The 21,043-nt window shown below is 52.5% G+C and overlaps 3 protein-coding genes and 1 long non-coding RNA gene across 6 annotated transcripts in view; 3 read left to right on the forward strand and 1 right to left on the reverse strand.

Moving 5' to 3' along the window:
* SF3A3 (splicing factor 3a subunit 3) lies at positions 1 to 9,016 on the forward strand. Its single transcript, XM_083511494.1, has 17 exons — positions 1 to 192; positions 302 to 349; positions 959 to 1,011; positions 1,234 to 1,339; positions 2,559 to 2,631; positions 2,878 to 2,969; positions 4,393 to 4,475; positions 4,814 to 4,952; positions 5,136 to 5,204; positions 5,613 to 5,680; positions 6,138 to 6,245; positions 6,489 to 6,558; positions 6,660 to 6,824; positions 6,923 to 7,033; positions 7,359 to 7,449; positions 7,819 to 7,874; positions 8,759 to 9,016. Exons 1-17 carry the CDS (start codon positions 97 to 99, stop codon positions 8,834 to 8,836), a joined length of 1,506 nt encoding a protein of 501 aa, XP_083367620.1. The 5' UTR covers positions 1 to 96; the 3' UTR covers positions 8,837 to 9,016.
* LOC310710603 overlaps positions 7,292 to 21,043 on the reverse strand; it is a 16,812-nt gene continuing 3,060 nt past the window's right edge. Inside the window, exon 2 of the long non-coding RNA XR_014528149.1 lies at positions 7,292 to 11,016. This is a non-coding gene — a long non-coding RNA (uncharacterized lncRNA). The remainder of the gene's footprint in view (positions 11,017 to 21,043) is intronic.
* Positions 10,992 to 19,521, forward strand: LOC310710583 (uncharacterized protein). Its single transcript, XM_083511506.1, has 9 exons — positions 10,992 to 11,388; positions 14,675 to 14,746; positions 15,250 to 15,309; positions 15,558 to 15,625; positions 15,994 to 16,092; positions 16,685 to 16,850; positions 17,129 to 17,193; positions 17,693 to 17,788; positions 18,275 to 19,521. The coding sequence occupies exons 1-9, from the start codon at positions 11,205 to 11,207 to the stop codon at positions 18,524 to 18,526; spliced, it is 1,062 nt and encodes a 353-aa protein (XP_083367632.1). The 5' UTR covers positions 10,992 to 11,204; the 3' UTR covers positions 18,527 to 19,521.
* INPP5B (inositol polyphosphate-5-phosphatase B) overlaps positions 19,589 to 21,043 on the forward strand; it is a 21,146-nt gene continuing 19,691 nt past the window's right edge. Inside the window, exons 1-3 of one of the 3 annotated variants that reach the window (XM_083511453.1) lie at positions 19,589 to 20,175; positions 20,289 to 20,359; positions 20,724 to 20,821. In XM_083511453.1, the coding sequence (XP_083367579.1) occupies positions 20,119 to 20,175; positions 20,289 to 20,359; positions 20,724 to 20,821 (226 nt within the window). In that variant the 5' untranslated portion in view covers positions 19,589 to 20,118. Of the gene's footprint in view, positions 20,176 to 20,288; positions 20,391 to 20,446; positions 20,822 to 21,043 lie in introns of those variants that run through there. The other 2 variants (XM_083511452.1, XM_083511454.1) reach the window with 2 other exon arrangements.

Genomic DNA, 21,043 nt, shown 5'->3' on the forward strand with positions numbered 1-21,043 from the left:
GCTTCCGGTTTTGAGGGTTCGCCACTTCCGGTCCCGCCGAGCGGGACTCGAGTCGTAATACCGGCCTCCTCCTCCGCTACTGCTGCCGCCACCGCCATGGAGACTATCCTGGAGCAGCAGCGCCGCTACCACGAGGAGCGCGAGCGGCTGATGGATGTCATGGTCAAGGAGATGCTCACGCGGAAGTCCACGGTGAGGAGGGGGAAGGGGAGGCTGGTGGCGCCGGCCCCGCATCGCCCCACACCCGCGATTGACCCGCACCCCCTCATCCCTCTTTGTCTCTCTCTCTCCCTCTAAGCAGCTTCGAGACCAGATCAACTCGGACCACCGCACGCGGGCCATGCAGGATGTGAGTAGGCCGGGCCTTGTCTTGGGGGGGGGGCGTTACCTTACTGTTTATTCATATGCCGCCTTTCAACTAAGAAGGCTTCCAAGGCGGCTGCCCAGAACAAACGGGTATATACAAATGCAAGAAAGCAAGTCCAAAACAACGCAAATGCAAATGATAACATATCTGAAGGATTCCAGCAGGATTGAAAACTGAACATATCCACGCTCCTGCCAAAAAGGCAAAGAGCATTCCCTAAAACAAACGTTAAGAAGAGATAAGAATGCTTAAGTCACCATCTTTGCCTTATAAGGGTTCCAGGTGGGGCTGGGAGGGGACAAGGCTGGTGCCTCTTGATGGTTCCAGCAGACTCTCCCCTGTAGCAAATGATGTTACATTGGCATAGGTGGCACTAAGAAAACTTGGAAAGCAAGTAGGAGGCATAATTCAGTGACACAAGATGCAGGAGCAGCAAGTGCCTCAAGACAACCAGAGAGGCAGAAGGGACAGCTGATGGTGCAAGGCTGCCGTTTTACCATGAAGCCCAGCCCCTTCTAGCTTGGGGAGGCTGCTGCTGCCACCAGAGCTGTTATGGCTGACTCCTGGGCCTTGCCCTTCTTTTCCTTCCAGAGATACATGGAAGTGAGCGGCAACTTGAGAGACTTGTACGACGACAAAGACGGGTAAGAAGGGTCTTCCTCCCTGGCAGTTTCTTTGGGGAGGGGGCAGCAGACTTTGAGCTGGCAGGACCTGGTGGGGGCCTCCAGTTGAATGGGTACTGGAAGGGAGGGGGAGCACTTAAAATCCAGAAAGCACCAATCAGGCCAGATCCCTTATTTCTTTCTCCTTCTGCAAGCAATCCTGCTAGCCAATCTGAAAAGGCTTCCTCCTCCTGTTTTCTATAGGTTGCGGAAGGAAGAACTCAGTGCCATTTCAGGGCCCAATGAGTTTGCCGAGTTCTACAATCGTTTGAAGCAGATTAAAGAGTTCCATCGGAAACACCCAAATGAGGTGAGGTTGTGTGTGTGTGTGTAATGAATCCTTAAGAAGTAGCACCACTGACTAGTTGCCCTACTTGGTCTGAAGACCCTGGGATTTCACGGTTGCTTCTGGTATTGTGAAAGTGACTTGACTGCCTGTGTTGTAGCCTATATTCTATATTTTCTAGTTTGAACTTTGCTTCTAGTATGGAAAGATGCATACAGGAAGCAATCTCCACTACCTCTTTTCATGCTGACCTTTTATGCACCAAATACACACTGCTTTTCTTCCCAAAACCTTTTGGCAGTTGTTCAACTTCTCTCCTTGTCTGCCTCCCAAAATTTGGTAGTGCAGTGGTTCCCAAACTTTTTCATGCTAATTCCGCCTTGGTTCCATAAATTCACCTCCAGTGCCTCCTTGCCCTACAAAAAGCATTATTCAGAATAGTGGTTTGCACAACTCACTAAAGAAGATAATACCACAATAAAATGCAAAACAGTAACAATTAATTGCATGCTTATTCAAAATCCAATTAAAACTATTTATCTTAATTAATTCAACAGAATTGATGAACTTGATCCAGTAATACTTGCTTTTCAAAGTCTGATAGTTATTTAGCAAGATTATTAATTACCACATTTAGTAACTACTTTACTATTCAGTAAATTTGTAATGTGATGGACAGACTTGATAAAGTGAAATCTGTTTCCCAATGTCTGGTTTAAAGTCACTTTGCAGGAGCCTGAAATCTCCATGTTTTGTAAGAGCTTATTTCTTTGCTTGGAGAGAAGTTGGATGACTACACCAAAATCACATTCCACCAAATATGATGTTGGAAATGCAACAAGGAGTTTTTTAACCATTGTCAATAGTGCAGGATATCAATCAGAAATTGCTTCAAAAGTGATATGAGTAAAAGAAATAAGCAGTAAGAAGTGAAGGAAGTGTTTCATTCTAGGCTCTATCCTGGTCAATCATAAATAAGCGAAAAACATGCTTGTAGAAGCACATCTGCAGTAACCCCACTCCACCCCAGGAGGTGATAATACTCACTTAGGGAACCACTGTTGTAATGTGTCTGTTCCCTTTGTCTTCTGTTGTCTCTTGCAAACTTATTTCTTTCCTTCGTGTCTTGTCTAACTACTAGCATAAGGTCTAATGTATTTTGGATCAGGTATCACTGCATTTATTACCTGTTCATTACCTGGCCTATTAATCCTAAACACCTGTAGTAATCTGTCCCTTGTAGATTTGTGTGCCGATGTCGGTGGAGTTTGAGGAGCTCTTGAAGGCTCGGGAGAATCCCAGTGAAGAGGCTCAGAGTAAGTTTTAAATCTAACCTGTCTGGCATAACCCCTTACTTGGCCTCCTATTCTGATGCCCATTACACATTCCAGATAGTTGGAACAAATGGGCAGAGGGCCTATTGCTGCAAGATTGCTTCTTGCTTGTCTTCATCTGCACTGTAGCCAAGCTAGAGGAAATGCTCTTTGTTCTTGGCCTGGGGAGTCAGTTCTCTTCCTCATTATGCCAGTTCTGAGTTGTCTGTCTCTATTTGTTTTCTGCAGACCTTGTGGAATTCACTGATGAAGAAGGATATGGCCGCTACTTGGACCTGCATGACTGTTATCTCAAGTACATTAACCTCAAGTCCTCAGAGGTGAGATTTCCAACCAGGTTGTCTAGGACAGTGTTTCCCAACCTTTTTTGGGCAAAGGCACACTTGTTTGATGAAAAAAATCTCGAGGCACACCACCATTACAGCCCCATGACGTCAGCGCGCAGGGTCACGCTGGGAGGGACGCACGAAAGTGTAACTTTCAATTTTTTCCCTCCCCCTTGCTGGGGAACCTCCAAGCTTTGGGGGGGGGGGAGGCAGCAAAGCGAGGGACTGAGGGACTCCTCCAACGACAAGGGTTGGGGAAGAAGAGAAAGGGCTATTCCGCTCCAGTCACGGGAGGGGAATATGTACTGGCCCAACTGGTGTGCGGTCTTCGGAAAGCGGGGTGCGGGAAGGAAGCCTAGGCTCGGGGTCCACCGACCTCGGTGGAGAAAGGCAACAACCGGAGCCGATGACGAGCCGGCGCGTGTGTGCAGCGGCTGGCCTCGAGCTCGGGAAGCTGCGCGCGGCGATGTTGACGCGGGGCGCGCAAGAGCTTGGGGGCGGGGCGGGAGAGAGAGAGAAAGAGTTGGCAGCACCAGGCGCTGTTACTTATTGCGCTGCGGACGCTGCCAGCAACTGCGGTGGTTGTGCGGCGGCCGCCGCCACAGAACGTCCTCCTCAGTCAGCTGAACTGCCTGGCGGCGTAGGGAGCCGAGGGGCGGGGCTTCCTTTCTGAAGGAGCTGAGGGTGGGGGTCCTCCGGCGCCTTCGGCGAAACGGCGCCGGCCCAGAGCGCTTCTAGGAGGCTGCCTTTGTGCGCGACGTAAAGCCCTCTTTCCCTCCCTCCAGCCCCGTGTCACATGTGGAAAAGGGGGCTGGATCCAGTGACGCAACTCGGAAAACTGTTAGGGAAGCCAGAGCAGGAAAGTGAGTGGGAGGCGGCATCGCCGCTTTAACCCACGTTTCCTTTTTGAAAGAGAAACCAGTGTTTCCCAACCTTTTTTGGATTCGCCCGCCTCCCTCCAGGCAACATCTCGCGGCACACCAGGCAACATCTCGCGGCACACTAGTGTGCCGCGGAACACCGGTTGGGAAACACTGGTCTAGGATTTGGAAGCATCTCTTGTCCTCTGTTCTATACCCAAATGGCCCTGCTCACCAAGTATAGCATGCATTAGAGTGCAAACAGAAGGAAAGAGGATTGGAGAAGGAACAAGCAACAAGTGTTCAAGCACTAATTCTTCATAGCTTCAGAAATATTTAATAACCAGGGAGACAGTTCTGGGAAGAGCAAAATGGAGGCAGATGGTCCCAGCTGAACCAACAGAGCTTGCCTTTCTGTCTCCCTTTTCTGCCTAATGGAATGGAGCTAAGGGGGTGAGCAGCAGGGAGTAGGGATTATCCAAGAAACGATTCAGTGCCTGCATTGGGATCTTGCATGAAGTCACAGTTAATTATCTCTTTTCCCCTGTCCTCTGCAGAAATTGGATTATATCACATACCTGTCCACTTTTGACCAGCTTTTTGACATTCCTAAGGAAAGGAAAAATGCTGAATACAGGAGGTGAGAGCTCAGAACTTTTGGGCCGGGGGGAGGAAGAGAACAGACATTAAACTCTTCCAAAGCCTCTAATGTATCTTTATCAGTCTGGGCTATTTTGTGTGTTCTGCTCCAAAAGTTTTAAAGCCATTCAAGTTGTTTTATGCCCCCCAAAATCCATTGTGACCAGATTTTCTCTGTCACCCACGTGGGCTTAGTAACAAGCCGAAAGAACCATAAACCTTGTTTGGCATCTTTCTGTGTAGGATCTCTGTTGGCTGGCTCCTCGCAACGGGGTGAGGAGCATTGTTTGATTATGAGGCTGTCACCTCCTCCCTCTCTTCCCTTGGTGATTGTTACAGGTACCTGGAGATGCTCCTGGAATACCTGCAGGATTATACAGACCGAGTGAAGCCATTGCTGGACCAGAACGAGCTGTTTGGCAAAATCCAGGCAGAATTTGAGAAGAAGTGGGAGAACGGCACTTTCCCTGGTTGGCCGGTAAGCAGTGCCCAGGATGGGGTGGGAGCTGGAGGTTTGGCAAGATCATGGTCCCATGGAGCAGGTCTCTGCTGACAGGCTCCTTGAACCACCTTAGGAGCTCTAAGTATTTGGCCACCAAAGCTCTGGACTGTGTTTTGGGGGGGATCTTGAGCCACTAACCCTCTTGTTGTCTCTTGGCAGAAAGAGACCAGCAGCGCCCTCACCCATGCTGGGGCCCACCTGGACCTGTCAGCCTTTTCTTCCTGGGAGGTTTGTTTGCCTGTCTTGTTGGTGCTGGGAAGGGAGCAGGAGGGGAAGGGCTGCAGCTCAGAGGCAGAACACCTACTTTGCATGCAGAAGGTGCCAAGTTTGATCCCCAGTGACATCTCTGTTTAGGGCTGGGAAATACTCTCTGCCTCAAACCCTGGGGAACCATTGCTGCTAGTCAGTGTAGACGATACTGAGCTAGATGGACCAGTGATCTGCCTCTGTATAAGGCAGCTTCCGAGCTTTCCAGAACAGTTGCTGCTGCTGCTGCCGCCGCCGCCTTTGTTTTCTGTGGTGTGCAGGGACTTTGGCTAGGTTCTTGCTACCCATTGCCCGGCCAAACAAGGGAAAGGAGATGGTTAACTTACAGCCAAGTCATGTCAGCTCTGTGCATTTGTGCTTCTTCCACAGGAATTGGCCTCCCTTGGACTGGACAGGCTGAAATCTGCACTGCTGGCTTTGGGTCTGAAATGTGGTGGGTAAGTAAAGGATTTGTTTGGAGCTGGCTGTGGGGGGTGGGTTGTTGTTGTCGCTGCTGCTGCTGGACCCTGTGTATGACACCCAATGAAGCTGAATGCAGATAAAAGAAAATATTTCTTCATGCAGCACAGAGTTAAACTAAGGAACTTGCTCCCATAGGAGGCAGTCATGGCCACCAACGTAGGTGGCTTTAAAATAGGGTTAGACAAATTCATGGAGGAGAGGACTGTTGATGGCTACCAGCCCTGATGGCTATGCTCTGTTTCCACAGTTGGAGGTAGTGATGCTTCTGAGTACCCTTTGCTGGAAACCACAGGAAAAGAGAGTGCTCTTGTACTCGATTCCTGCCTGTGATCTTCATACTGGGGCATCTGGTTGACCTCTGTGAGAGCTCTGGGTTTATCCGGATCTGGAGATGCAAGCACGTAATGCGTTTCTTCTCTTCCTCCTCTCCAGGACGCTAGAGGAACGTGCTCAGAGGCTGTTCAGCACCAAGGGCAAGTCTCTGGAGGCCCTTGACCCTTCTCTCTTTGCCAAGAACCCAAAGACAAAGGGGAGCAAGCGGTGAGGCCCATGGGGGTATGGCTGGGGTGAAGTTGAACATGTCCTGCTCAGATAACCTTCCGGCAGAGGGGCAGTTCCTTGCTTCCTTGCTTCTCTGCCAGTGGCTGGGTGGGAGAGATGCTGTCCTTGGCCTTAGCTTTGACTAGCAACCTGAGCTGTGCAGCCCATGTGGGTCCTCCTGGTGCTGCAAGTGGTGTGGTGTGTGTGTAGCCTTATCCCTTCATCGAGCCGTTTCCTTGACAGGGACACTGAGAGGAACAAGGACTTGGCTTTCCTGGAGGCTCAGATCTACGAGCACGTGGAGATTCTTGGGGTAAGCTCTGTCTCCCATTCTCCTCCCTAGCCATTGGGGTTCTGTTGTGGTTCAGTAGGCCTCCTACTGTACTCACTGCCTCTGCTTCCCAATCCTTGTAGGAGCAGCGGCAGCTGACTCATGAAAATGTGCAGCGCAAGCAGGCACGGACTGGTGAGGAACGCGAGGAGGAGGAGGAGGAACAGATCAGTGAGAGTGAGAGTGAAGACGAAGAGAACGAAATCATCTACAACCCCAAGAACCTGCCCCTTGGGTGGGATGGCAAAGTAAGCCCAGCTCATTGTGGGGCTCACAGCACAGGGGATGGGAGGAAGCGACTGCTTTGTGTGCTCACTCTCTCTCCCTCCCCCCCCTTGCCTTCCAGCCCATCCCTTATTGGCTGTATAAGCTCCACGGCCTGAACATCAACTACAATTGTGAGATCTGTGGGAACTACACCTACCGTGGGCCCAAAGCTTTCCAACGACACTTTGCGGTAGGACACTGGAAAGTGCCAAAATATTTATGGGGGGGGGTGTGTGTTTGAACAAATTATCAGCTTGCATGAGGTTCAGGGCTCTTGCTAGGCAGTAGTCCTTGAATCTTAACACTTGCAGAGCCCCCCCTCCCGTGCAGTGTGGGGGGACCCTTCCCAACTGGCTGCTTTTTAGCTTAGCCTTCTTTTCGAGACCCAGGTTGTGTGGCAGTTGTGCATAGACAGCAGTGGCACAGGCCAGCCTCTTCTCTGCCCTCCTTCCCCCCTCCCTCCGGAGCACTTTGGCTCCATCATGGCCAAGCCTTGATGCTCCTCTGTTCCATAGGAATGGCGCCACGCCCATGGAATGCGATGCCTGGGAATCCCCAACACAGCTCACTTTGCCAACGTCACGCAGATTGAAGATGCTGTTTCATGTAAGTAGCCACAAGTTGCCTTCCTGGCCCTGGGCTTGCCTGTGGCTGCCAGTTTCACATTGTGGGGGGTGGGGGCCATCCTGTCAGAGTGATGGGCCTGCTCTGTCAGCTGCTGGCTTGTTGTATGATTTATTTACCTCTTTGCTGATGTGCCAGGATCAGCAGAGTGACTGGGTGGGTGGAGCTTCTCAGAGGGGCAACTTGTGTGGCAGGAGCCTGATCCTTTACCCCTGGTTGGGCAGGGGTGCAGGGCTTCTGGTGCTTCCCCAAGCAGAATAGCAGCTATCCCTCCACCTGGGTATCTTGGGTTGTGACTCGGAGCTAGCAGTTGACAGTCACCTCTGACAGTTTGTGCATGTGTGTTTACAGTGTGGGCAAAGCTGAAGCAACAGAAGGCTTCGGAGAGGTGGCAGCCGGACACAGAAGTAAGCTGGGTTGGGACATCCCTTGCAGTTGTCTGTTGGGAATGGGACTGGGAGGACCAGGCCGGGGGTTAGTGGTGTGTGTGCCTACAGCTCCGATCCCCATGGCAAATTCTACCCAGGTCCCCAATGTTTAGCAAAGGGAATGCAAAGGCTGGCGCTGGCTAGCAAAGCCCACTGAAGTCATGGGGAATAAGAACTATTGGTTGTTACCGGTCACGTGACTAGGGGAGCCTGCCCTGAAATGTCCCGGGGTGGAGAGGAGCTCCTCCCATGTCCACATTGGCTGTTTCCTCCATAACTGTCCACCCTATTTCCCCTCCTACACAAGCATCTGTTGTGTGTCCCCGCCCCACTCCCAGCATGTAGTTAACTGGCTGCGGGGTTTCATTGGTCTAAACATGTTTCCGTGCATTGGCTTCTCCTTGGGCTACTGATTCTTCCCTTTTGTGCTTGGGTGAGGGTGTTTCGGTCGCATAAGCAATAGCACTCAGGGCTGAATGTCAGAAACAGGGCATGACAGCTCAGTGGAGCCTCCATATTCAGATGCAGCATAGAGGGGTGCTGGAATGCTCTCTGTTGTTCTCCTGCCTTGCTTCAGGGATTCCCAGAAGCACCTGATTGGCCAAAGGAGGCTGGACTAGATTGGCTCCTCAGAGAGTCTCAGCAGAGGCAGTACATCCCATTTTGCCGCTTGAGGCGGATGCCACTCCACTTCTCCCCCAGTGGCCGGGCTGGCAGGGTGCCCGCAGAGGCTTCTGTTGCCTGTGGCAGCAGCTTCTGGGTTTCAGCGCTTTGCTGTCTCCATGGTGGGGGAGACCTTTGCCTTAGGGCCCTGGTACTGCTTTCCTGGTTTTCCCCACACCTGGGCTTCTCTGTCAACCTAGGAGGAATACGAGGATTCCAGTGGGAACGTGGTCAACAAGAAGACCTACGAAGATCTGAAGCGCCAAGGCCTGCTGTGATCAGAGGAGACGTTGGCCCGACACACCCCACCCCAGACCTCCCATGTTGCGTGTGTGCCTGTTCTTCCCTCCTCCATGGGAGCGGGTGCTTCAAGGACACTTACAGCTCACAGGGTGATGATTCCTGTAACAATTTTTTCATAAAAAATAAACCTTAGTTTTAAAGGCAGAAGGAATGGGCACCTGGTGTGGTCTGCAGCTTTATTTGATAGACACGTTCAGGCTTCCTCCCAGCTTCTTTCACACATAATGCATCCTTGTTCACTAGAAGTAGGACACAAGGCACAGATTCAGTCCCTCACTGAGAACTAAGCCAGAGCTGAACTTTCCCTTCCCAAAATACTCCCTCAGAAGCTGGTGGACTCTTTCACTGGATATATTTAAGAAGAGATTGGATGGCCATCTTCCAGGGATTATTTAGCTGCGATTCCTGCATTGCGGGGGTTGAACTCAAGCCTTTGGGGCCCCTTCCAACTCCACTGGTCTATAATTTTAGGGTTGTTCCTTTGTCCCTCCTTGTAGTTCACTAGGCCCGTTTCTGTTTCAGTTGAGCAGGAAGGAAAAGAAGAAAGTGCCTTTGTTTGCAGCTACTCAAGGCCTGGCTGTGACAGGCAATTGTGTTCACTAGGTTTCCCCAAACCCACCCGCTTCTTCAGCAGCTGCTGGTAAATATCCTGCTACTGCTTCCAGCTCCTGGGTCCTAATGCCTACAGGCACCTTTACACTTGTCTTAAGGGCTATTTGCGTTGGAAAACAGCTATTGTGGCTCTGAGGCAGGGAGTTGCTGGGTGGAAAAGACAGGCATGCCCTTGCAGGTCTCACATGTGTATGGGACAAGGGGGTTGCAATCTAGTTGGAAAAGGAAGTAAAACAATCCAAGGTTGCTGCAGCGGTGGTGGCGGCGGCCGCTGCTCTGGCAAGCCACAAGGGAAGACCATAACATGACCCACCGCATGTAACACCTGTGTCTTCTGAAGTCTCTGTTTGGGGAAGGACCATACCTCAGTGCTAGAGCATCTCCCTTGCAAGCAGATGATCCCAGGTTCGGTCTCCTGCAGCACCTCCCAGTTGTGTTGGGAGAGATTCCCACCTGAAATCCTGGAGAGCTGCTGCCAGTCAGTGCAGACAGTACTGAGCTAGATGGACTAATGGTCTTGATTCAGTATAAGGCAGCTTTCTGTGTTTCTCTTCTCCCTGAGTTTAGTTCCTCTTTTTCTTGTTATTTCTCTGCTGCTACCCAAGGACCCCAGAGACCTGCTGGGAACAGAGAGCGTGGCTAATTACCCTAATTGGGATGGATTTGTTGCTGTAATTGCCTGAGGAAGGCGAGGCTCTGATGGGCACCTGGGGGTGGCTGCAGCCTGATTGGAAGTGGGAGAAGGGCAATTTGACTAAGCTGTGTTCTTGGGTGCCCTGGTTGGGGGAGATTTGGGGTGTTCTGCCACGGGGAGGGGGGGCTAAGTTCAGAACCTATTCCATCTCACTTGAGGAACAACCCTAGACTTGTAATGGAGCAGCAGCATTTATATACAGTCACACAGACTCCCTTTCTTGATAAAATGTATTGGCAGCATTTAGACACACACCCAGACTCTCTTTGAGAAACTCCCTCTCGATCCTCCCCAAAGTGGCCACTACACTTTGGCTGGCAAGGACTTCATTTCTGCAACGCATCACCCAGGTGAGGAGGTCTCTAGGAAAGGGTGGGATGTAGGTTTTGCCTCCTAGCTGTGGCTTTCAGCAAGGCAGCTGCTCCATCTTCAAAACTGGCAGTTTCTCCCCGCTTCCATCCCAAAGATGCCTTCCCTGGCCATTTCTCTCAGAACAATATAAAATCCTCCTATTGACTCTTCCAAGCTTTTTTTAAAAAGAAAGGGTAGCCCCCTCTCCCCAGGGGTAGTATGAGGGGGGTGGTCCCAAGTACCCCAGGTCTCCTGCCCCTTCACTCCACCCCATCCTTTTTGTTTTGTTGCATTACTGGTGAGACCCCCCACCCACCACCTTAATTTATCTCTGTACACCTACAGCAGTCTATTGCAATCAGTATTGTGGACCTGCCCCCCAAGTAGTGCCCCTCTCCACCGCAGCCTAACCTTTTGTCCCATTGAAAGATGTTTCGTAGGTGTAGAGGAACTTCCAGCTGTTGAGCGGCACATGCAGATCTTTCTGATACCAGAGGTCTGCCTGAAAAGCTTGAATTGTCAGATCCTTATTGTAAACAGCATACAGTCTTTGTTGGGGGGAAGGATGGAACTCCTTTCCCCATCTTTTATGAGGATTATCTTAAGTGCTCTGATGCCTTTACTCAAAGACTCCCTGAAGCCAGCCTTGGTGATTGTGCCTCATCCTGCCATGTGTTCTGGGCCCCATGTGGGGAGAGCAGCCTCGGTTGCCCAGAGCATCATGGAAGCAAACCCCTCCTTTCTCCCACCACTCCACTCTACCTGCTGGTTGGTGCCATCTCCACCTGGGCGGGGAGGAGGGCTCCCCAAGGGGCACCTCTTCTGCCAGCACAGGAGGAAGACATTGCTCAGACAGGCTTCTAGGGCGAGGTAAGTGAGCGCAGCTGGTGGGTTCCTTTGGGGGACTAGCTAAGGAAGGCGGGAGGGGGGTGCATGTTTGAGAGTGTGTATGTATGAGAGACCTGCCTGCTACAGAGGGGACTGGTCCTCTAAATGTATTGAGTTGGGCTTCTGAGTGAGACAGTCCATCCCTGGATGAAGCAGAGTTGGCTCCTCAACTTGCATCCTTAACGTACGATGGGATCCTGAACAATCAGGTGGGGTGGAGGCCCTCTGAAAGAAAAGACATTCCCCAAACCCTACCAAGCTTCAGCTCCTTAGCTGGAAGGATGGTCTGTGGATTATACATTTTTCTGGATTAGAACTTGAATGCTTTGGTTCTGGAGGACTCCTCTGAATTTGCAGCGCTTCCTTGAGGTTCTAAGAGGGTTGAAACCAAGCAAAGGAACAGAGCATCGTGGCGTGAGCTTTGGTGTTCAGTTCCTTTCTGGCAGATCTCTGTTTTGGGAAAGTGAATGGGCTGCACTTCATCATCCAAACTGGTATCTTTCTCAGATATGCAGTGCCTTTAGGGAAGAGCCCAGGCCCTGCTTTTTCAACTAATGGCTCAGCTGGTCCCCCAAGCTTCCAAAGTGGTTGTCAAGAGTGGTGGGGATGACCCAGGGCTGAGATGATGAGGTTTTTTGCTGACTGTTGAGTGTAGCTTGGCTGGCCAGAGGTGCTGGTAGGATATAGGCTTCTGTTCTTGAGGGTTTCTGTCCTTGATATCTGTCTACAGCTTTCCCATTTTTCCTCTGGGGCTCAACCAAACACAGGGTTGCTGGGCCAACGGCACATGTCATTAGCGAGGAGCCCTGGGCCTCTGGGTGTGTCATTTTCCAGTCTCCATGGCAGCCACTGCTTGGGGACCTGCAGGGGTTCCTGGAACTCAGCCCACAGCCTTCGTAGGTCTTTGTACTTGTTGCTGCAAGTGCTCTTACCCCTTTGACCGCTTCACCAGCAGCTGCTTTAATGGCCTTAACGAAGCACCACAAGAGATCAAGGCCTTGGAGGGTTATCAGGCTAAAGGCTAAGCAGATTTGACCAGGGAATGAGACACAGAGCAGCCAAATGCTCAGTGCGAGAGCCGTTGTTGCTGGTGGGAACAGATAATAGAATCATAGAATTGTAGAGTTGGAAGGGACCTCAAGGGTCATCTCATCCAACCTCCCGCAATGCGGGAATGTAGGAATCTTCTGCAGGATGTTGACTGGTGGTCATTCTTCTTGGTGGCACAAGTCAAGGTCCCACAGTGGACCAGTGAAGCTTCAGATGGTATGGACTCCTTGAATTTATCCTGCACAAACCTGCCAATATGCCCAGCACAGATAATGGGGGTGCCCCAGAGGTGAGGCAGGGGCAACTTCTGGTTACAAGAATGTGCTCGCTGGAGGAGGTTTGCCCGTGGCTGACTGGTGTGTTTTCTGCACCAGTCAGAGACTTTCTCATTCTGCCTTTGTCTTACTGACTCTGCTTGTTAGATTTTTCTATGTTCCTGCATTAAGTATGTATTCTGTCCTGCTGGTCCCCCCCTTATTTTACTTGGGGTTTACTTGTTAAATCCTTTGTATTTGTTGCTAAGCCCCCTGGGAATAGTCATGCTATGTGTTTTCGAAACAAAATAAGTATTGAATAGAGACATAAAATGATTACCCTTTAATGAAAGTGTTACCAATAAACATTACCCCATTTAGCGTAGTTTATAAAGCTGATGAGCATATATTAACTGTTTTAATGACTTGCTTTAATTAAGAAGACATTGCAAGATTTCCCAAAGAGGAGGTGGGGGGGGGGTGTCTTCCAACACTGCAGGGAAAGGCTATATCAGCAACTACCCATAATGGCACTTCCTGTCCTCTAGGAATCCAGAATAAGTTTCACATGGAATAAGATGCATGAGGCTAATTGTAGGAGACACATATCATATCATAGAACTATATAATTGTAGGGTTGGAAGGACTTCAAGGGTCACCTAATCCAACCCCCTGCAATAGATAAAGTGATCCAGAGCTGCAGCTGCTCACCCCACCCCCCTCCATCAGTTCGCAATCAAAAGCAGCCAGACTTTCTCTAAGACTTGCTCAGTGTTAGGTTTTGCTGAGTCTCTGAGCAAAGAAAGCTTGGCAGTTACTAAAAATGCACCTCACTGTGCACAACTTGATGCTCCAAACTGGCACTCACTTTCTTTTGTCAAGAAAGCTCCTAAGGTTGAGCTTGGCTTTTGGTCTTCTCTCTTTGCTGCTCTCATATACCTAAAGGCCTCTCTCTGCCTGTGACCTTCTTTCCACAGCCTTCAGCCATCCCAAGGTCTCCTCCCTCCAGCAGCTCCTCTTGCATGCCTGGAGCTGCCTCCCAGGATGCCTGCCTGCGAAACCCCCTCCCTGGCTTTCTGCAATGAAGCCCAAGGCCATGCAGCCAAAATGGAGGCACATCCAGCTTGCTTGCTTGCTTCCTCTCCTCTTTCTCTGTCGTCATATTTAAGACTGGAAGCTCATCAAGGGAAGGTGCTGCCCTCCTGTAAAAGCATCAGGCACACAGGCGGTACCACACAGAAATAATGGGGAGGGGGATGGTCTTCCCTGCAGGTCTTCTCCTTTTGCTGGGTTTGTTTAGCACTTCATGGCTCAAAATTGGCAGCATCTGTTCCGGGAGGTGCTGCAGGGCTGGGATCTAGCAACAGCCTGAGGCAGTGAAGCTGTTGTGGGGGACGGAGGACAGCAGCCTGTGCATAATCACTCTCATAGAGAAAGACCCAGCTGACTTTCCCCAGGAAGGCAGGTGTAATGTCTTCTGTTCTGACTCCCTCCAGTGGATGTTACAGTACTTGGGGCAGCTCAAGTTCTGTCCTTGCAGACTGTGACCAGATCCAGATGCTCAGGTGGCTCCAATTATACTGGCCAGGTGGAGAAATGGCTTGATGGTTCAAAGCATCTCCTCCTGCCTTTTCTCCTTGAGTGAGCCACTTTTCAAGGGCCCACTGTCCTGACTATTGTGGGCACACCTGATGCTCTGATCAGATTCCTAGCCAGTGACTGCACAGCCTCATTACCTGGATGAGAAGACCAAAACACAGGAATGTGCAAAGGGCCCTGCTTCATTCGACCCATTGCTCCTAGTGAACTGAGATAGGTCCTGCCAAGACCCTGTTTAAGATCCTTTCTACAGCTTTGTCTTGAGTTTAGGGGTTGCTTGCATCGCCTCCTTGTGCTCGGGGTGTGCGTGCTGAGAAATCTGAGAAATACATACATATGTTTCTTCCCTGTTGCCCACTCTGCAGGGTCGTACAGGATTAGATCCCCTTGGCTAGAGATGGCAAGTCCCAACAACCACCGGATTCTCCCAGCCCAGGGTAAGAGGCTTCATTGTGGTGGAATTTCTGGCAGAGGTGACAGCCTGACATGTGACTCGCTCCTTGGCGAAGGTGATATATGGAAGACACAGAGTGTCTCCTGAGCAAGTCAGAGGAACCGGGGTAGTATTGGGGAGTGGCTGTTTGTTGGATTTCTGCTTGCCCAACCATCTGGTAAAAGAACAAGAGCCCCACCCTAAAGCACTGACGGAGGAAGAGGGGGCAGGGGGAGTGCACCACCCCCAACACCACGATCCTGGTGGGGTGCCATTGTGGCTGTCCCCCCCTGCACTGGCTGCCACACCCCCGCCTGCTCTCTGCTCCTGGTGCCAGAGCATGAAGCTCCGCCACTGCCCTAAAGAACAGTGGTCTGCAATGGGATCCATCAATGCCTTGATGTGACATTGTCTGATGGTCCCCTACAGTGAGCTGTGGGTGACAGAGGTGCCTTTTCTCTCTGCCTTTCAAGAAACAAACATGGTCTTTCTTTTTTCCATCTGCAGGCATCTTTCTCCTCTGGGTTGTTCTGCACTTGAGCACTTGGACCTCTTGTATACTGGCAGGTGAGAGGGCTGGCTGGTATGTGCTGGGAAGGGGAAGGTTTTGTGTAGGGAGGCCCCTGGGGCACAGGCTGAGGAAGAGGCGGATCCTTGGAACTTCCTGCCACTTTCCTCTATGCACCTCCTGAAACATAAGCATGGCTTCGGTTGCAGTCAAGGCTTCTGCTCCACTCAGGAAACCATTAGCAGGAGCAGAGACTTCTTTGGCTCGCACACCAAGGTATTTACTAACCTCTTGCTTCCTCTTTCAGAGCCCGGGCCCATTTCAGGAGCACCCCTCGTCCCCAGCAGCTCAGTGAACAGCACAGGCATGATGAATGTAAGAAACTGACCCAGTATGGCGCTGCTGTGTGTTGGGGGGGGGGCGCGTGTTGGGCACTTCCCAGTTGGAGGTGATGGGATGGAAATGTCTGGGTGTGGGGCAGACATGGACTGTCTGCTCCTGGCTGGCTGCAGCCCTTTGGTGAGAAGGAATGTCCTGCAGATGGAAGTATTCATTGGGTAGGTTTGTATGTGAGAGATATGAACCAGGAAATGATTCAATTGGGAGGCCCAAGTGGAGGTGGCAGGTCAGGTCCAGGTCGCAGGTGAGAGGTGCTACTAGGGTAGAGGATGCTTGGCCTGGGGAGGCCAGGGCAGCTGCCTAGTTTTCTTGCCATGAAGGTTCAGCTCCATCTCCCTCTGCAGCTCACATGCCAGAGCTTCCAGTGTTCCGGGGAGCGATGCTACCATGATGAAGCTCATGGGAACAGCACAGAGACCTGCCACAATGCAACACACTGCGAGGTAGGGAGCCCGGAGGTGTTATTTGAGTGGGGTTGTTTTAAACAGTTTTAAAGTGTTATATGTCAATCTGTATTTTGTATTTGTATTTTTTTTGTTTTATAAAGTTGATTAATACTCTACAGCCTTTTAAAATGCGTTTGGGAGGTATTCTTCTGATGTTTTTGTTTTAACTATTGACTTGTGCTTTTACCTTGTATTTTTATCCTGTGAACCACCATAAGATCTTGAAGAGTGGTACAGTATATAAACTAATAATAATAATAATAATAATAATAATAATAATAACAACAACAACAACAACAACAACAACAACAACAACAACAACAACAACAACAACCACCACCACCACCACCACCACCACCACCACCACCACCACCACCACCACCACCACCCCCCCCCCCAAAGAGGCTGCAAAGGACTGTGGGTGGCCTTGGCCTCTGTCCTGGACTGTGCTCTTACAAGTGTGGGGGGGATCAGCTAAGGTGAGGGTGAGGCTGTGGGGTCCAGCCACTCCTGCTTCTCTGCATGGATCATAATGCAGCGATGGTCAGTTGTCAGCCTTGCCCTGCTAACTCTTTGGTGGGTCTTGCAGCTCTTCCGCCTCAACACTACCAGCTACACAGCCCGGTGCAGCAGCGAGTGTGGGGGAATCAACGGCACCGACATGTGCATGCAGAATGGCACCATCAGAATGAACTTGTGTTCAATGGAGTGCTGCAGCTCCCCAAACTGCCTGCTCCTCAACGCTACAGCCTATGGTAAGCTCCCCCAATGGGAGGCCTCTTAAGATGCTCGGCTTGGCAGGATTACTTCTCCCTGGGGAGGCTGAGCTGACCTATGGGGCATCTGGGCAGAGCTGCCTTCTCAGAGGCCTTTCTTGGCTCTGGGGACTCAGTCCCTGGAGCAGCTGAAGGGCAGGATTTCAGCCCACAGCCAGCCTCTCTCTGACCTGCCAGTCTGGCATGACAGCTTATCCCTTCGGTCAAGAGGTCATGGGGGCCTCAGCCAGCTCCTCCATCTCTCGTGTCTGTTCTAGGTGATCTGCCGCCCACCACCACGCCGGCGCCCACCACTACCACCACCAAAGCACCCCCCAAAAATGTAGGTGTCACTTTATGCTCTGGAACGGATGGCTTGTTTGCTGGCGGGGCAAGTGGGCAGGTGGCATCCTCAGAGTGGGTGGGTGGATGAGTGGGAAATGGGATCCTGGTTCTTTTCCTATGTCCTCCCTCCTGCCCAACACCAGGGATGCACCCCCCACCCCACCCCACCTTGGATCAATCATTTAATTGAAGAGCTGTTGAGCAGAGGGGGAGATCCCTGGGGGCATGAAAGAAGTTGGGCCCGCTTCCTCCCAGAAGAGTCTGGGCTTTTTTGTGGGGTTTGTCTGCCTTGCCTGCCTCCCCTTCCTTCCTGACAGCCATGGATGGCTCTGGGCCATCCAGTCCAACCTGCAGAGATGTGTGACTGTCTGAACCCAACTTGACAAATGCCTGCGTCCTTCTGAACAGCCCTGATTTGTCTGGGGATTTGGCTGAATCCAGTGCACAGCCCTGGTGTCCACAATTCAATGGCCTGCCTCTCTTTCCTCCCTCTGTAGGGAAAAGTGTGCTCAAGCTTCACCTGCCACGGAGAAGGATGCTACAAGGGACAGAAGCACGCAGCCAGCTGCATTGTGGGCTTTAATTTTTGCGAGGTACCGTTCCTGTAATGTTAACACCCCCCTCCAAACGCCCATGCTCTTGTTCTGCCCTCTGAATGAAGCCCTTCCACAGGGAAGGGGCCTGAAGTGTTGCTGCAGTGCCTTAGAATGCAGCTTGAGCCTTGTAAGCTCCTTACAAACCAGCAGGAGCTGCGTGCCTCAAGAGAGCAATGTGGAAAGGGGTGGGCAGTGGCCACCCTGATGGCTGTCGTGAGAATTCTGAAATGAGAATAGTTAGCTAAATGGGTGCTGGAGCATCCAATGGAAGTCTGATTTTTAGGACGAGAGATCTGAAGTCTGAGGAAGAAAGTGGGAGGCCCACCAAATCCCCATCAGCAGCCCTGAGTGCCAGCTACCCTCTGCAGGCACCCTGCTTGATTCTGGGGCCCCCCACAGTACCAGTGCCTGAAACAGCAGCCAAACTGGTTCCTGTGTCTGCTACTTGTGTGGGCCAATGCCTGCTTCTTTCTCTCCTTCCAGATGAAGAAAACTGGCCCCCACTTTGTGGCTGGATGCAGCAAAGTCTGCAAAACGGCTGGCCCGCCCTGCACCGCGGGGTCCAAGGTGCCCTGCTACCAGGAGTGCTGCCCGGCGATGCCCAAGACCAGCTGCCTGAAGCTGGATGGCAAAGTGCACTTCAATGGAGCCAAGCAAGTGGTAGCCCTCACCCCCCTGCTCCAGCTGCTGGCGTGTGCAGCCGTCCTCAGCCTGAACTATGCTCTCCTGTTCTAGGCCGGGCACAATTGAAGCTGAGGTGGCCTGTTCGGGTCCTTAGGTGGCGGCAAAAAAGCAACTCTCCCTTCTCTCTCTCTCTCTCTGCCTTGGGGAATCCACTTGGTTTGGGCCTTTCTCACGAGGCATCCAGCAAATACCTTCCCCCCTTCCCTCCTTTTTCTTCCAGGGCCAAGTGATTTATGAACCTTTGGGCTGTGTGAGCTTGCGATAAAAGGGTGATATATAAATTGAATAAATAATAATAATAATTTAGCTCAGACCTACATAATCAAGAGCCACTTTCCTTCCCTCTGCCCTAGTCTGAAAGATGGCAGGAGATCTGAGCTGGAGCCAGCAGGTCACAAGCCTGATCCTGGGGGCAAGTGACAGAAGAGACAGGAATTCTCTTTTGGATTTAATAGGGGAGGGTGTCCTATCTATCCAGGAGCAGCTATTTAACTGTTTGGAGACTGTTCCAGGTTTGCAGAAAGCTGAAGGTTGCCTTCTGTTATTTGACAGAGTCCCAAGGGCTGTACAGAAAGCCTCTAATCAGGGTAGGGGGTGAAGGAAAGGGGGAGAGCCCCCCCACCTTCTTCTTTAAACTAGAGTGACTCTGCTCTCTCCTGGCTTCCTGCTAGCTGGCTCTGTGAACCCCCTTCTGGCTCTGCAGGGGTGATGGGCCAAGGGAGAAGAGGGGAGTTTGCTTATCCCCCCTAAAGGTCCTTGCTGCCATGGCTGATCTTAGCTGCTGCCTTAAATGAGGGACCCACTTTCTCGCTGGGCTGCCTGTCCTTCTCCACCCACCACCCCACTCCTAGTATCAGAAATGTTTCTCTTGCCTAAAAATTGCAAATAAATCTATTTAACTAGATGAGCAGTGTGTGTGTGTGTGTGTTTAAAGTCCATGTCTCTGCCCTGGGCCTGCACCGTGTCTCCTCCACAGAGGCAGAAAAACCACCCAAGGTTTTGCAATCACTGCAACAGGTAACTGCCAAGATCAGCGGCTGATCAATGAGGTCTGGCCCTGGTCGCCTTCTTGCTTTTCGGATTTCGCCTGCCGTCCTGGGCCTTCTCAGGCCGCCACACTATGTACTGAGGGGCGGGGTGGGGGGCACTGCACCTTCCAGGAGGAACTGGCAGCATCATTTTAGGGAAGTGGCAAGCTGCGCTGCCTTGCTCAACTGGCAGCAGACGGGGCGGGTGGGTGTCTAGCTTCGGCGAGTCCGTCGAACAAGGAAAGGGTTTGCAGCCCGGGCAGTAGCCGCTCCGTGGGGGGAAGGCCGGTGGCAGGAGCCCGGAGCCGCCCTTCCTGCGCCTCGTCGGGGCCTGGGAGCGCCCATGCGTCGGCGGCCTCCTCCTCTCGCCTTCCTGCGCCCGCCCGGGAGGCCGGAGCCGCCAAGGCAGCCGCGGCCAGGCCGGAGGCGGGACCCGTCTTCTCCCCCCGCCCCGCCGTGCTCAAGGAAAGAGGCCTGCAGGCTCCAGCGCCGCCGCTTCCTCCTCGGCTCGGTTCCTGACGCTCTTCGGTTGCGGCGGGGGCTGCCGGGTCCGAGCGACCCTCTCCCTCCTGCAGCAGCAGCGGGGAGTGCTGCCTGCTCCGCAGTCCGCGCAGGATGGATCAGTCGGTGCCCATCCAGGAATCGCTCTCGGCGGGGGAGACCTGCCTGGTCGTATCCTTTGGGGGCCGCCCCGGGAAGGACCCAGCGGGAGGGCGGGCAGTGTGGGGCGGTGGTCGCTCGCCACTCCGGCACTTTCCGGCCCCTTCCTTGACCTCCGGCTGCAGGCGGTGCAGGGGCTCCTGGCTGGTGGGGAGAGCCGGCTGCTGGGCCTGGTGGAGAGCCACGGCAAAGCCATGTAAGTCCGCCGCGCCCGGCAGGTGGGACAGGTGAGACAGGTGAGGGCAGGAGCCTCGCGTGGAATGGAGGAGGCGGGTCTCTTCCTTCCTCCCCGCCCCTCCGTGCGGCTACTGCTCCTCCTTTCCCAGCTCCTCCGTCTCGCGCGGCCCCGGAGAGGAGCAGGTTCCCGGGAGCGAGCGGAAGGGGGCGCTGGGGATCCCAGAAGGGGGCCGGGGGAAGTGGGCTGCGGAGAGCACGGAGGGAGGAGCGGGCTTGGGACAGCAGCATCTCCGGGGTGCTGAGACGTGGTGGGCGAGGTGCTGAGGCCACGATCCTGGTCTCTGATGGGGAGGGCGCGGGGTCTCCCGGCTCTGTCTCCGCAGGATCTGCCTGTACAGCCACCGGCGCATGGCCATCACCGCCGAGGACGTGCGCCTGGACAAGGTCCTGCTCCTGCAGGAAGGCTTTGCCGTGGAAGAAGGTGAGGGCTAGCTCTCCTTTCTGGCTTATTGACTTCGTTGCCACATTCCTCTGCAGTAAAGGCTCCGCTGCCTCCTCTCCTCTCCCCCCCCCCCCGCGACTCGGGGCACTTGAAATGATTCCCGTTGAGCCACTTGAGTAGGAGGAATCCAAGACAAATGACCCCCAAAAGAATCAGGTGTGGGGGTACTCTTTGGGGAACGTTGTCACCCGTGTTTCTGTC

The sequence above is a fragment of the Podarcis liolepis genome, assembly GCF_965112155.1.
Source record: "Podarcis liolepis genome assembly, chromosome: 7".
Lineage (NCBI taxonomy): Eukaryota > Metazoa > Chordata > Lepidosauria > Squamata > Lacertidae > Podarcis > Podarcis liolepis.

Excerpts from the sequence above, each read along its gene's own strand:
- SF3A3 (XM_083511494.1), top strand. The coding sequence starts at position 97 with ATGGAGACTATCCTGGAGCAGCAGCGCCGCTACCACGAGGAGCGCGAG. Across the intron at positions 4,953-5,135 it reads GCACTTTCCCTGGTTGGCCG|AAAGAGACCAGCAGCGCCCT; the intron begins GTAAGCAGTGCC and ends GTCTCTTGGCAG. Across the intron at positions 7,450-7,818 it reads GATTGAAGATGCTGTTTCAT|TGTGGGCAAAGCTGAAGCAA; the intron begins GTAAGTAGCCAC and ends GTGTGTTTACAG.
- LOC310710583 (XM_083511506.1), top strand. The coding sequence starts at position 11,205 with ATGTGGGGAGAGCAGCCTCGGTTGCCCAGAGCATCATGGAAGCAAACC. Across the intron at positions 14,747-15,249 it reads CCGGATTCTCCCAGCCCAGG|GCATCTTTCTCCTCTGGGTT; the intron begins GTAAGAGGCTTC and ends TTCCATCTGCAG. Across the intron at positions 16,093-16,684 it reads ACAATGCAACACACTGCGAG|CTCTTCCGCCTCAACACTAC; the intron begins GTAGGGAGCCCG and ends TGGGTCTTGCAG.